This window comes from Heterodontus francisci, unplaced genomic scaffold (genome assembly GCF_036365525.1).
Source record: "Heterodontus francisci isolate sHetFra1 unplaced genomic scaffold, sHetFra1.hap1 HAP1_SCAFFOLD_545, whole genome shotgun sequence".
Lineage (NCBI taxonomy): Eukaryota > Metazoa > Chordata > Chondrichthyes > Heterodontiformes > Heterodontidae > Heterodontus > Heterodontus francisci.
Window position 1 is genome coordinate 738827 of NW_027141258.1, and position 12960 is coordinate 751786.

General features: G+C 55.1%; 1 protein-coding gene across 2 annotated transcripts in view; it reads left to right on the forward strand.

Annotated features, from left to right (window-relative positions):
* Positions 1-574: 574 nt before the first annotated feature.
* The window catches only part of srcap (Snf2-related CREBBP activator protein), a 41276-nt gene continuing 28890 nt past the window's right edge, over positions 575-12960 (forward strand). Inside the window, exons 1-8 of one of the 2 annotated variants that reach the window (XM_068026954.1) lie at positions 752-832; positions 4302-4537; positions 7423-7698; positions 8147-8332; positions 8770-8910; positions 10760-10988; positions 11183-11427; positions 11742-11829. In XM_068026954.1, the coding sequence (XP_067883055.1) occupies positions 4493-4537; positions 7423-7698; positions 8147-8332; positions 8770-8910; positions 10760-10988; positions 11183-11427; positions 11742-11829 (1210 nt within the window). In that variant the 5' untranslated portion in view covers positions 752-832; positions 4302-4492. Of the gene's footprint in view, positions 833-4301; positions 4538-7422; positions 7699-8146; positions 8333-8769; positions 8911-10759; positions 10989-11182; positions 11428-11741; positions 11830-12960 lie in introns of both variants that reach the window. The other variant, XM_068026953.1, reaches the window with a different exon arrangement.

Here is a 12960-nt window from a genome sequence, read left to right on the forward strand (position 1 = left end):
AAGCGTTCAGGTGCAGCAAGCAGTCAGGAAGGCGAATGGTGTGTTGGCCTTCATTGCAAGAGGATTTGAGTACAGGAGCAAGGATGTCTTACTGCAGTTATACAGGGCCTTGGTGAGACCACATCTGGAGTATTGTGTGCACTTTTGGTCTCCTTGTCTGAGGAAGGATGTTCTTGCCTTGGAGGGAGTGCAAAGTAGATTTGACGAGGCTGATTCCTGGGATGGCAGGATTGACGTATGAGGAGATTGGGTCGACTAGGCCTATATTCACAAGAGTTTAGAAGAATGAGGGGGGATCTTATAGAAACCTATATAATTCTAACAGGACTAGACAGGCTAGATGCAGGGAGGATGTTCCCGATGGCTGGGGTGTCCAGAACCAGGGGTCGCAGTCTCAGGATATGGGGTGTGCCATTTAGAACTGAGATGAGGAGAAATTTCTCCACGGAGAGTGTGTGGAATTCTCTACCGTGGAGGCCAAGTCGTTAAATATATTCAAGAAGGAGATGGATAGATTAATGCCAAAGGGATTTGGGGAGATAGCGGGAACAGGGTACTGAATTAGACCGTCAGCCATGATCTTTTTTGAATGGCGGAGAAGGGCCGAATGGCCTCCTCCTGCTCCTGTTTTCTGAGTTTCTACGCTTTACACCAGCTGCGTCAGAGAGACTTTGATAGAGCGTCGCTGTTTTGTGCAGCTGAAGCGATCTACCGGTTTATTGTTCTAATCGATTCCTTCCTGTTGTTTGGTGAGGCAGGGCCAGTGTTGCAACTTAAATCAACATCGTGGAAGGAGACATTGAAGGAGACCGGGATACTGCACGGCATCCAGGTAGGGGGACTCGGCGAATGTCGGGGTTGGTGGGAGGAGGGGGGGGGGGGTGGGCAATGGGGGTCGTTGACCGGAGTGTTTGCTGCAGTCTGGAGCGAGCCCTACACTGTACCCAGTTCAATTTCGCCGCCACCTGTCTCGACCCTCCTCGCCTCGAAATTATCGGGCTCCAAAGGCCGCCACGCAGGACTGCATGAACGGCACGCTCATGCCGCTGAACCTCCACAGCATCACTCGATTCCGCCCATCTCTCAGCTCATCGGCTGCTGGAACCCTCGCCCGTGCCTTCGTCGCCGCTGGGCTTGACCATTCCGAGGCTCTCCCGGCTGCTCTCCCACATTCCACCCTCTGGAAACGTCAGCTCATCCCAGAACTCCCGCTGCACACCCCCCCTGCCCCCGTGTCCTAACTCGCACCGAGTCCCGTTCACCCGTCGCCCCTCCTGCGCTCGCTGACCGACGCTGGCTCCCGGTTCGCCAAAGCCTCGATTTAAAATACAAAAAATTCTGATCCTCGTTTTCAAATCCCTCATGTCTCTTCCCAGATCTCTGTAACCTCCTCCAGCCCCGACAATCCCCTGAGATATCTGTGCTCCTTCCAGTTCTGGTCTACTTGCAGGTCCCCAATCTGGTGACCGTGTTTTCAGTTACTTAGCCCTCAAATTCCATTCTCAAACCTCTTCGTCGTCTCCTCTCTGTTTGACCAAGCGTTTGGTCAGCTGTTCACATATCTCCTTTATATGGCGCCAGGGTCAAGTCGTTAGATAATCGCTGCTGTGAAGCAGTTTGGGATGTTTAACGGTGTTAAAAATGTTTAATAAGTGCAGGAGACTGGAGCCAGCCGATGCTGTACCTGTCCTGGGAGTGCTTGATGGGGGACAGTGTAGAGGGAGCTTTACTCTGTATCTAACCCCCGTACTGTACCTGTCCTGGGGAGTGTTTGATGGGGGACAGTGTAGAGGGAGCTTCACTCTGTATCTAACCCCTGTACTGTACCTGTCCTGGGGAGTGTTTGATGGAGGACAGTGTAGAGGGAGCTTTACTCTGTATCTAACCCCCGTACTGTACCTGTCCTGGGAGTGTTTGATGGGGACAGTGGAGAGGGAGCTTCACTCTGTATCTAACCCTCGTACTGTACCTGTCCTGGGGAGTGTTTGATGGGGACAGTGTAGAGGGAGCTTCACTCTGTATCTAACCCCCGTACTGTACCTGTCCTGGGAGTGTTTGATGGGGACAGTGTAGAGGGAGCTTCACTCTGTATCTAACCCTCGTACTGTACCTGTCCTGGGGAGTGTTTGATGGGGACAGTGTAGAGGGAGCTTCACTCTGTATCTAACCCTCGTACTGTACCTGTCCTGGGAGTGTTTGATGGGGACAGTGTAGAGGGAGCTTCACTCTGTATCTAACCCTCGTACTGTACCTGTCCTGGGGAGTGTTTGATGGGGGACAGTGTAGAGGGAGCTTTAGTCTGTATCTAACCCCCATACTGTACCTGTCCTGGGAGTGTTTGATCGGGGACAGTGTAGAGGGAGCTTGACTCTGTATCTAACCCCCGTACTGTACCTGTCCTGGGAGTGTTTGATGGGGGACAGTGTAGAGGGAGCTTTACTCTGTATCTAACCCCCATACTGTACCTGTCCTGGGAGTGTTTGATGGGGGACAGTGTAGAGGGAGCTTTACTCTGTATCTAACCCCCATACTGTACCTGTCCTGGGAGTGTTTGATGGGGACAGTGTGGAGGGAGCTTGACTCTGTATCTAGCACCCGTACTGTACCTGTCCTGGGGAGTGTTTGATGGGACAGTGTAGAGGGAGCTTCACTCTGTATCTAACCCTCGTACTGTACCTGTCCTGGGGAGTGTTTGATGGGGGACAGTGTAGAGGGAGCTTTACTCTGTATCTAACCCCCATACTGTACCTGTCCTGGGAGTGTTTGATCGGGGACAGTGTAGAGGGAGCTTCACTCTGTATCTAACCCTCGTACTGTACCTGTCCTGGGAGTGTTTGATGGGGACAGTGTAGAGGGAGCTTCACTCTGTATCTAACCCTCGTACTGTACCTGTCCTGGGGAGTGTTTGATGGGGGACAGTGTAGAGGGAGCTTTACTCTGTATCTAACCCCCATACTGTACCTGTCCTGGGAGTGTTTGATCGGGGACAGTGTAGAGGGAGCTTGACTCTGTATCTAACCCCCGTACTGTACCTGTCCTGGGGAGTGTTTGATGGGGGACAGTGTAGAGGGAGCTTTACTCTGTATCTAACCCCCATACTGTACCTGTCCTGGGAGTGTTTGATGGGGGACAGTGTAGAGGGAGCTTTACTCTGTATCTAACCCCCATACTGTACCTGTCCTGGGAGTGTTTGATGGGGGACAGTGTAGAGGGAGCTTTACTCTGTATCTAACCCCCATACTGTACCTGTCCTGGGAGTGTTTGATGGGGACAGTGTGGAGGGAGCTTGACTCTGTATCTAACCCCCATACTGTACCTGTCCTGGGAGTGTTTGATGGGGACAGTGTCGAGGGAGCTTTACTCTGTATCGAAGCCCGTTCTGTACCTGCCCTGGGAGTGTTTGATGGGGACAGTGTGGAGGGAGCTTTACTCTGCATCTAGCCCCCGTACTGTACCTGTCCTGGGAGTGTTTGATGGGGGACAGTGTAGAGGGAGCTTTACTCTGTATCTAACCCTCGTACTGTACCTGTCCTGTGAGTGTTTGATGGGGACAGTGTAGAGGGAACTTCACTCTGTATCTAACCCTGTACTGTACCTGTCCTGTGAGTGTTTGATGGGGACAGTGTAGAGGGAACTTCACTCTGTATCTTACCCCCGTACTGTACCTGTCCTGGGGGGTGTTTGATGGGGACAGTGTAGAGGGTTCTTTACTCTGTATCTAACCCCCGTACTGTACCTGTCCTAGGAGTGTTTGATGGGGGACAGTGTAGAGGGAGCTTTACTCTATCTAACCCCCGTACTGTACCTGTCCTGGGAGTGTTTGATGGGGACAAGTTTAGAGGGAGCTTTACTCTGTATCTAACCCCCGTACTGTACCTGTCCTGGGAGTGTTTGATGGGGGACAGTGTAGAGGGAGCTTTACTCTATCTAACCCCCGTACTGTACCTGTCCTGGGAGTGTTTGATGGGGACAGTGTGGAGGGAGCTTTACTCTGCATCTAGCCCCCGTACTGTACCTGTCCTGGGAGTGTTTGATGGGGGACAGTGTAGAGGGAGCTTTACTCTGTATCTAACCCCGGGACTGTACCTGTCCTGGGAGTGTTTGATGGGGACAGTGTAGAGGGAGCTTTACTCTGTATCTAACCCCCGTCCTGGGGAGTGTTTGATGGGGGACAGTGTAGAGGGAGCTTTACTCTGTATCTAACCCCCGTACTGTACCTGTCTTGGGGAGTGTTTGATGGGGGACAGTGTAGAGGGAGCTTTACTCTGTATCTAACCACCCCCTCCCCTTTCTCCCTGCAGGTGGGGTGTTCTTCAGTGCCGTCGAGCAAAGCCTGGGTCAGCAGGGGACCCAGAACCTGGACAGCTCGTCCCCGAGACCGGCTGTCCAGAATGTGGTCAGCACCCAGTATGCCCTGCAGCAGGTACCTGGCATTTTGGCTGCACTGGAGCTCGCGGAGAGTGTCGGCGTCAGAGGTGGAGGAGGGTGTAAGATGCAGACCAATTCTCCTCTACACTACAACGCACACCAGAAACAGGTATTACGGTGCATTTCCAGCATCGGTATGGGCCATTCAGCCCAGCTCTTCCATGCTGGTCCACACGAGCCCCCCTCCCCGCCCTCTCAACATCTCCTCATATCTCACCTCCTGCGTTTTATCTTGGTCCCTCTTAAATGCATCCGTGCAACCACTCCATGTGTTAGGTGATCTTGTTGAAGCGTGTAAGGATGAGAGGGGGGGGGGGGGCGCCGTGATCTTGTTGAATGGCGGATAAGGCTCGAGGGGCCGAATGGAGCCTCCCCCCACCCCCCCGCTCCCTTTCCTTCAAACTTCGCACAGCCTCTCGAGCCGCCTTTAGCCATTCAGCGAGATCATGGTTGATCTCAGTCAACTCCACACTTCCTCAGCCTATCCCCAAACCCCCTAGATTTCCTCAAGTGCCTCGAAATCTTGGATATACCATTCTGGAGTCTCCGGCGAGGTTGGAGACTGGGAGGGGAGGGAGGGGAATCAACCTGAAGTGACTTACTTCCTGCTCCTACAAGGTTACTTCCTGGAGTCGCTCCCCCCACCCCCCCCCCCCCCACCTTCCGTCCTCTTGCCAGCTTCACCTCATTCAAACCTCTGCTGCCCCTCATGACAACTCGTGCCAAGTCTCGTTCGCCTCCTGCGTTGGCTGCTGGTCTGGCCGGGTCTCGGCTTTTGGGATTCCCCTTGCGTTCCGATCCCTCCGTGGCTCTCGCCGTCACCCACCTGTAACCACCTCCAGAGGCCACAACAACTCATATTTCTGTCGACTCCTGTGTGGCGCGGTGGGACGTCCCACAGCGCGTCAGGCGGAGCAAAACCATCTCGGGGTCCAATATGACACCAACAGTTGCCAAGGAGAGGGATGGAGTTTGTGTTTCGGGGGAAATGGCTTCATTCTTCCCAGTATTTAATTGGAGGAAATACCTGCTGATCCAGTACAGTTGGATAGGCAGTTCTGATCTAGAGACAGTGGAGAGAGGTGATGGTGAGGTAGAGCTGTTGTCGGCGTATGTGAAAACTGACGCTGTGTTCAAATGATGTCACCAAGGGGCAGCATGTAGATGAGCAACGGGGTGGGGCGGGTTGTCAAGGATATATCCTCGGGGCAGGGTGCGGGGACACCAGAGGTAATGGTGCAGGTAGACGTGCCATTGCAGGCGGTTCTCTGGCTGCGATGAGATAGATACAAAGAGAGCAGTCCCGCCCGGCTGGACGACAGCGGGGAGGCGTTGGAGGAGGATGGTGTGGTCAGCCACGCCAAAGGGTGCAGACAGGTCGAGGAGGACGGGGAGGGAAAGTTTACTGTTTGTCACAGTCGCGCCTTAGACTTCGATAAGAGCCGTTTTGAGGAGGTGTTGGTGGGGGAAGAGGGAAGCGTTAGTAACTGAGGAGAGCGAACCAGGAGCAATATCCGCTAACGTAGTTGTTATGGAGGGAAGAGATTAAGGGAGGGTAGGAGGGCGGTGAACTCGGGAGAGGGAGCTTGCTGAATTGTCAAGGAGTTGGGAATCACTGGTCAGAGGTGCCAAGGCTGAGGGAGGGAAGCAGTGAAGGGAGTTTGGTGCGAAAATGTATCGAGCAACGATTGCCATTTTTGCGGGAGAGAATTCCAAACGTCTCCTGCCCTTTTGCGTGTGGAAGTGTTTCCCAGTTTCACTCCTGAAAGCTCGGGCTGTCATTTTCAGTTTTTGTCCCCAACCCAGTGGAAATACTTTCTTTCCCTACCCGATCCGTTCCCCCTTCGTATCCTGAAAACTTGGATCAGATCACCCCCATTACCTTCTAAACTCAAGGGAATACAACAGCGAGTTTGTGTAACCTTGTAATTTAACCCTTGATGTCTCAGAATCTCCACTGCACACCCTGCAATAACCATTATCTCCTTCCGAAGGTGCAGGGCCCAGAACTGCTCCCAATAACTCCAGGCGTGATCTACCCAGGGCTTTGTACAGCTGAAACATGACTTCCGACCTCCTTGTATTTTGCACCTCGAGATTGAAAGGCCAGTGTTCCAGTAGCCATTGGGATTATTTTCTGCAGCTGTTGGTGACATTTTAATGATCTGTACACCTACACCGCTGACAGTGCTGCCTGCCTTTGTGTCATTGGTGAATGTGGATATGTGCCTTTCGATCCCATCATCTGAGATGTTAATACAGTGAATAGTCGAGGCTCCCACGGAGATCCTTGTGGGAGGCCCACCAGTCGCATCCTGCCACTTCGAGCACCCTCCCATTATCCCTGTGTCCTGCCCCCTCGCCCAATCTCCTCACCAGATCAATAATTCGCCTTCAGTCCCACGAGCTTGGACTGCAGCGAACAGTCTCTCATGGGGAACTTCACCAAATGCTTTGCTGAAGTCCGTGTAAATAACATCCGTGGACGTTCCCCTGTCCGCTACTCTTCAGGAAATTCACGCAGACTCGTCAGACGTGACACCCCCCCCCCCCGACCCTTTACAAATCCACGCTGGTCAACTGAAAATTTTCAGTGTTCAGCCCCCACCCCGCCATTCTGAATTGGACTGCGGCAATTTCCCAACATCACGTGCTAGGCTAATTGGTCTATAACTCCCTGCTTTCCCCCCACCCCTCAGTTATTTTTCTTAAGTAGCGGAGTGCTGCACTGTTGGCCCCATCATTTGGATGAGCTATTCGACCTTGATGCTCCGTCTACCCTTTCGAGTGGACTGCAATAATCTCGTGACACGATTTTGAAAAGAGCAGGGTGGTTGCCTCTGGCGTCCTGGCCAATTTTCATCCCTCCCATCAACATGGCGAGAAAAGAGCAGGCCACCTGGTTGTCGACACGTGGGAGCTTGCTGTGCACAAATTGGCTGTCTTGTGGGCGTGGAAGGCGGCCTCTGCTAACTGTCTGACTCTTGTCCGCAGATTACACCGAACAAGGAGAGAATGACCGGCAGCAGCCCCGTCTCGCCGGCTTCCTCGTCCTCGCCCGCCTCCAGCGCGGGCTGCTCCCCGGCCCACCTCGGCTCCCTCGCCAACGACTCGCTGGACGGGCCCGGGGCGTTCGGCTCCCCCCGGCTCCAGCCCAGGGAGGCGCTCGCCTGCGGGCCCTGGGCCCCGGACCTCGGCCACTGCAACCAGAACGTGAAGGGGCAGCCCTGGGACAAGACGCACGCGGAGATCGCCGAACAGGCCAAGCATGTGAGTAAAGGCCGGGCACCCAAACACCCCCGGGCCTGCGCCCACCAATCCCAGTCTCCGTTCCCAGCCTGTGCTGAGTGAGCTGCTGCCCCCTCTCCCCACTTTTGGTCTGACTGTGCTCCCACCACCCCCCACCCTCCCCAACCTTTCAGTTTGACCCTGCCCCCTCCCTTCCTCTTCCCACCCCCCCCCCCCCCCCCCAAAACCCTCTGACCCTCCCCCTCTCTTGCCACCCCCCCACCTTTTCGGTCTGACCCTTCGCCCTCTCCCCTTTCGGTCTTCAACTGTACCCTCAGCCGCCTTCCCCGTTTACTGTCCGTTTCTCAGGGATGGATGTATTTGAAGCTTGGGCTTTGCAAACTACTCGCAGCATGAAACCTGATATTTGTCTCTCTCTCTCCCTCTTTCCCCCGCCCCCTCTCTTTTTCTGTCTCTGCCCCGGAATCAGGAAGCCAAGATTGAGCATCGGATTGCCGAGCTGCGGAGGGAGGGGCTCTGGTCTCTGAAGAGACTGAACCGGGTGCAGGAGCCCACCCGGCCGAAGACGCACTGGGACTACCTGTGTGAGGAGATGCAGTGGCTGTCGGCCGACTTTGCCCAGGAGCGGCGCTGGAAGAGGGGCGTGGCGAGGAAGGTGAGGTCCGGCAGAGGCGAGCGGTGGCCTTCTATCTCCCGCGTGCGCGGGGTGTGGGGGGGATTGGGGCACCTGCCCTGCGACACTCCCTCCCTCAGCGTCTGTGGCAAGCCACAAACGCAGCGGGCCATTGAAAAATAGAAAGGTTCATCACTGCGGTTGACGCGTTCCTTGCTCAGGGCTCGCGTCCAGAGATGCAGTTGGCTGTTCGGTTCGACGGTTGGGCTTGTGGTGCGAGGGGAGGAAGGGCAGGGTTTCGAGGTGGATGCAGCCTGGCGATAGCCAACCGCGTACCGAGTGTGGCACTGAGCCAGGCGTGTGCCCAGTCGCCGTTTTCCCCCCACCCTCCAACCTCCTGCCCTGGCCTTGGCACACGGTTTTCTACCCCATGGTTCTGCCTGTCTACTCCTTAACCCCGTGACTCGATTGTCACCCAGGTCGCCAGGACGGTGCTGCGCTTTCACGAGGAGCAGCGGCAGAAGGAGGAGCGGGCGAAGCGGGACGAGCAGGCCAAACTCCGGCGCATCGCCTCCACCATCGCCAAGGAGGTCAAGCAGTTCTGGACCAATGTGGAAAAGGTAAGAGGGTCAGAGGTCAACGGCCGTCAATCCTTTAGGAGGCTGAACGCAAACGTTACGTTTGGCAGTCTTTCTCTTGAGCTTTCAGAGCTGAGTTTGGGGGTGTTTCGAGAGAGGGGCAGGGATTTAAAATGTGCCACGTGGATCATATGTTGGAGGAGAAACTTTTTTGTGCTTAAGGCGAGATGTTACTGTTGACTATCTTCCCATTTCGGCCAACTATTGTCCCCAGAACACTCCCAGAACAGATACAGCACGGGGGTTAGATACAGAGTAAAGCTCCCTCTACACTGTCCCCCATCAAACACTCCCAGGACAGGTACAGTACGGGGGTTAGATACAGAGTAAAGCTCCCTCTACACTGTCCCCATCAAACACTCCCAGAACAGATACAGCACGGGGGTTAGATACAGAGTAAAGCTCCCTCTACACTGTCCCCATCAAACACTCCCAGAACAGATACAGCACGGGGGTTAGATACAGAGTAAAGCTCCCTCTACACTGTCCTCATCAAACACTCCCAGGACAGGTACAGTATGGGGGTTAGATACAGAGTAAAGCTCCCTCTACACTGTCCCCATCAAACACTCCCAGGACAGGTACAGTACGGGTGTTAGATACAGAGTAAAGCTCCCTCTACACTGTCCCCCATCAAACACTCCCAGGACAGGTACAGTACTGGGGTTAGATACAGAGTAAAGCTCCCTCTACACTGTCCCCCATCAAACACTCCCCAGGACAGGTACAGTACGGGGGTTAGATACAGAGTAAAGCTCCCTCTACACTGTCCCCATCAAACACTCCCAGGACAGGTACAGTACGGGGGTTAGATACAGAGTAAAGCTCCCTCTACACTGTCCCCATCAAACACTCCCAGGACAGGTACAGTACGGGGGTTAGATACAGAGTAAAGCTCCCTCTACACTGTCCCCCATCAAACACTCCCAGGACAGATACAGTACGGGGGTTAGATACAGAGTAAAGCTCCCTCTACACTGTCCCCCATCAAACACTCCCAGGACAGGTACAGTACGGGGGTTAGATACAGAGTAAAGCTCCCTCGACACTGTCCCCCATCAAACACTCCCAGGACAGGTACAGTACGGGGGTTAGATACACAGTAAAGCTCCCTCTCCAGTGGCCAATGAAATGCTCTGTGGGTGGGGACAGCATGGGTAGTGAATGGGAATGTTTAAATTTGAAGTGCCAAAGAGAGCCCTTTAAACAGGTCACTGCCTTATTGCCGTGGGCAGGGATTTGGTAGCTGGGCTGAAAATGATTCTCCGCTGCAACCCACGGCTGGCTATTTCAGTGCCAACCGTGTTACTTAGCCGGAGGGACAATGTTTTAACATTAAAGTCTGCATGCGTGGGTTTGGGGATGGGTGTGTGACAAGCGAACAGGACTCTTGAGAGTTAGGATACTGGAGCTGCACTGCAGCAACTGGCCAAGGCTCCTTCGACAGTGCCGCCCAAGCATGCGGCCTCTACCGCCTAGAAGGACAATGTCCGCGGACGCACGGGAGCACCACCGCCCGCAGACGTTCCCCCCCCCCCCCCCCTCCAAGCCACACACCATCCTGACTTGGGAGAATATGGACTGTTCCTTCACTGTCGCTGGGTCGAAATCCTGGAATTCCCTCCCTAACAGCACTCCGGGTGTACCGGGCTGCGGGGGAAGGGCGGGCGGAGTGGAACTGGGACAGTCGTTTTGAGTTGTTTTGCAGGGAGAGCTGGCACGGACCTGACGGGCCGGGTGGCCTCATTCTGCGCTGCAACCGGTCCGGCGGTTCCCAGCCGCCTTATTTAACGGGTGTTTGTTTGTTTTCCGTATTCCTCTCCCTGTCCAGGTGGTACAGTTCAAGCAGCAGTCCCGCCTGGAGGAGAAGCGGAAGAAGGCCCTGGACCTGCAGCTGGACTTCATCGTGGGCCAGACGGAGAAGTACTCTGACCTGCTCAGCCAGAGCCTGAATGAGTCACAGCCGGCCAGCAAGCCGGGCTCGTCCCAGCTGGGCTCGTCCCTGGCTGGATCGGCCGCCTCCAGCCCCCCAGTGTCCGGCTCCGTCACCGAGGATGAAGGTGGGTCCGCGCCCCGACATCCGGTTAAATTTGAAATTCTCCCCCCTCCCTTTTGTAGGGTGGGCGGGGGTTGAAGGGCAGGGCGGGGGCTGAAGGGCACAGCGTTGTACACGCAGGGAAGAGCTAAAGGCGGCCCCCTAACTCGGGCTCCCTATTTTCCACCCCCCCCCCCCCCCCCCCCCCCCCGCCTGCAGATTTTGAGCCACACGAGGAAGAGGACGACGAGGAGACCATCGAGGTGGAGGAGAAGCAGGCCGGCAACGACGCCGAGACGCGGAGGCGGGAGATCGAGCTGCTGAGGCGCGAGAGCGAGCTGCCGCTGGAGGAGGTGCTGCGCTCCCTGCCCGCCGGCCTGGCGGAAGAGGCGGCGGGCAGCGGGGAAAGCAGCGACAGCGACTCGTCCGAGGAGCCGCGGCCCAGGTCCAGCCGCACGCCGCAGGTGGGTGCGAGGGCCGTTCACGTGGCGGCTTCCCCCCGCTGGTCGCTTTTGGCCGTCGCGCCACCCCCCTCGTCGGGGTCGTGGGTGCGAGCCGACCCTCCCTGCGCGCGTCGCGGAGACTTGAGTCCAGGCCGAGGCTTCTGTGGTGGCGCTGAGGGAGCACGGCGCCCGCGGAGGGGACGGGACGGGAGCGTGTCGCTGTGCGGGTCTCCCCAAGCGCCGTATCGTGAGCGCTCTCCCTGCCACAAGCTCTTGTACGGGCTGATTCCCGGGTTTGGCCAAGCTGAACATTTATCTTCCTTCCCGCTGCGCAGAACGCACACCAGCCGAAGAGCGGCCAAGTCCAGCAGGGGTCGCGGGATGCGTTGGAAGACAATGAGTTCACCGCCGACGAGGAAGAAGGTGAGCGCTGCGTTGCGGCCTTGTCAACAGCTGCAGGGTCCCCATGCGGGGTTTTCGGGACCTCGTGTGAAAGTCTGTTCACCAGCCAGCCCTGGACATGTGGGCCAGCAGGTCGTTTGACCTCGCAACTCATTCGTCTGAGTAAGCGGGATCTTCTCGCCTCCATTCACCCTTCAGACATAAATTGGTGAATGGGCTCGGTGTTGGAAATGCTGGATACTGTAACCGCACCTGCTCTCCTCCCCCTCCCCACCCCAGATTCCTCAGGGCTCAGCAGTACTGAGGCCCTGAAATCCAATCGGGGGGGGGGGTTTACAGAAATAATAACAGATACCCTGGAGTGAGTTACAGACTGGAATCTAATCGAGGGGTTCGGTGGGGTTTATATATAGAATAACAGATACTCGGGAGTGAGTTACAGACTGGAATCTAATCGAGGGGTTCGGTGGGGTTTATATATAGAATAACAGATACCCGGGAGTGAGTTACAGACTGGAATCTAATCGAGGGGCTCGGTGGGGTTTATATATAGAATAACAGATACCCGGGAGTGAGTTACAGACTGGAATCTAATCGAGGGGCTCGGTGGGGTTTATATATAGAATAACAGATACCCGGGAGTGAGTTACAGACTGGAATCTAATCGAGGGGCTCGGTGGGGTTTATATATAGAATAACAGATACCCGGAGTGAGTTACAGACTGGAATCTAATCGAGGGGCTCGGTGGGGTTTATATATAGAATAACAGATACCCGGGAGTGAGTTACAGACTGGAATCTAATCGAGGGGTTCGGGGGGGGTTTATATATATAATAACAGATACCCGGGAGTGAGTTACAGACTGGAATCTAATCGAGGGGTTCGGGGGGTTTATATATAGAATAACAGATACCCGGGAGTGAGTTACAGACTGGAATCTAATCGAGGGGTTCAGGGTGGTGGTTTATATATAGAATAACCGATACCTGGGAGTGAGTTACAGACTGGAATCTAATCGAGGGGTTCGGGGTGGTTTATATATAGAATAACAGATACCCGGAGTGAGTTACAGACTGGAATCTAATCGAGGGGTTCGGGTGGTTTATATATAGAATAACAGATACCCGGGAGTGAGTTACAGACTGGAATCT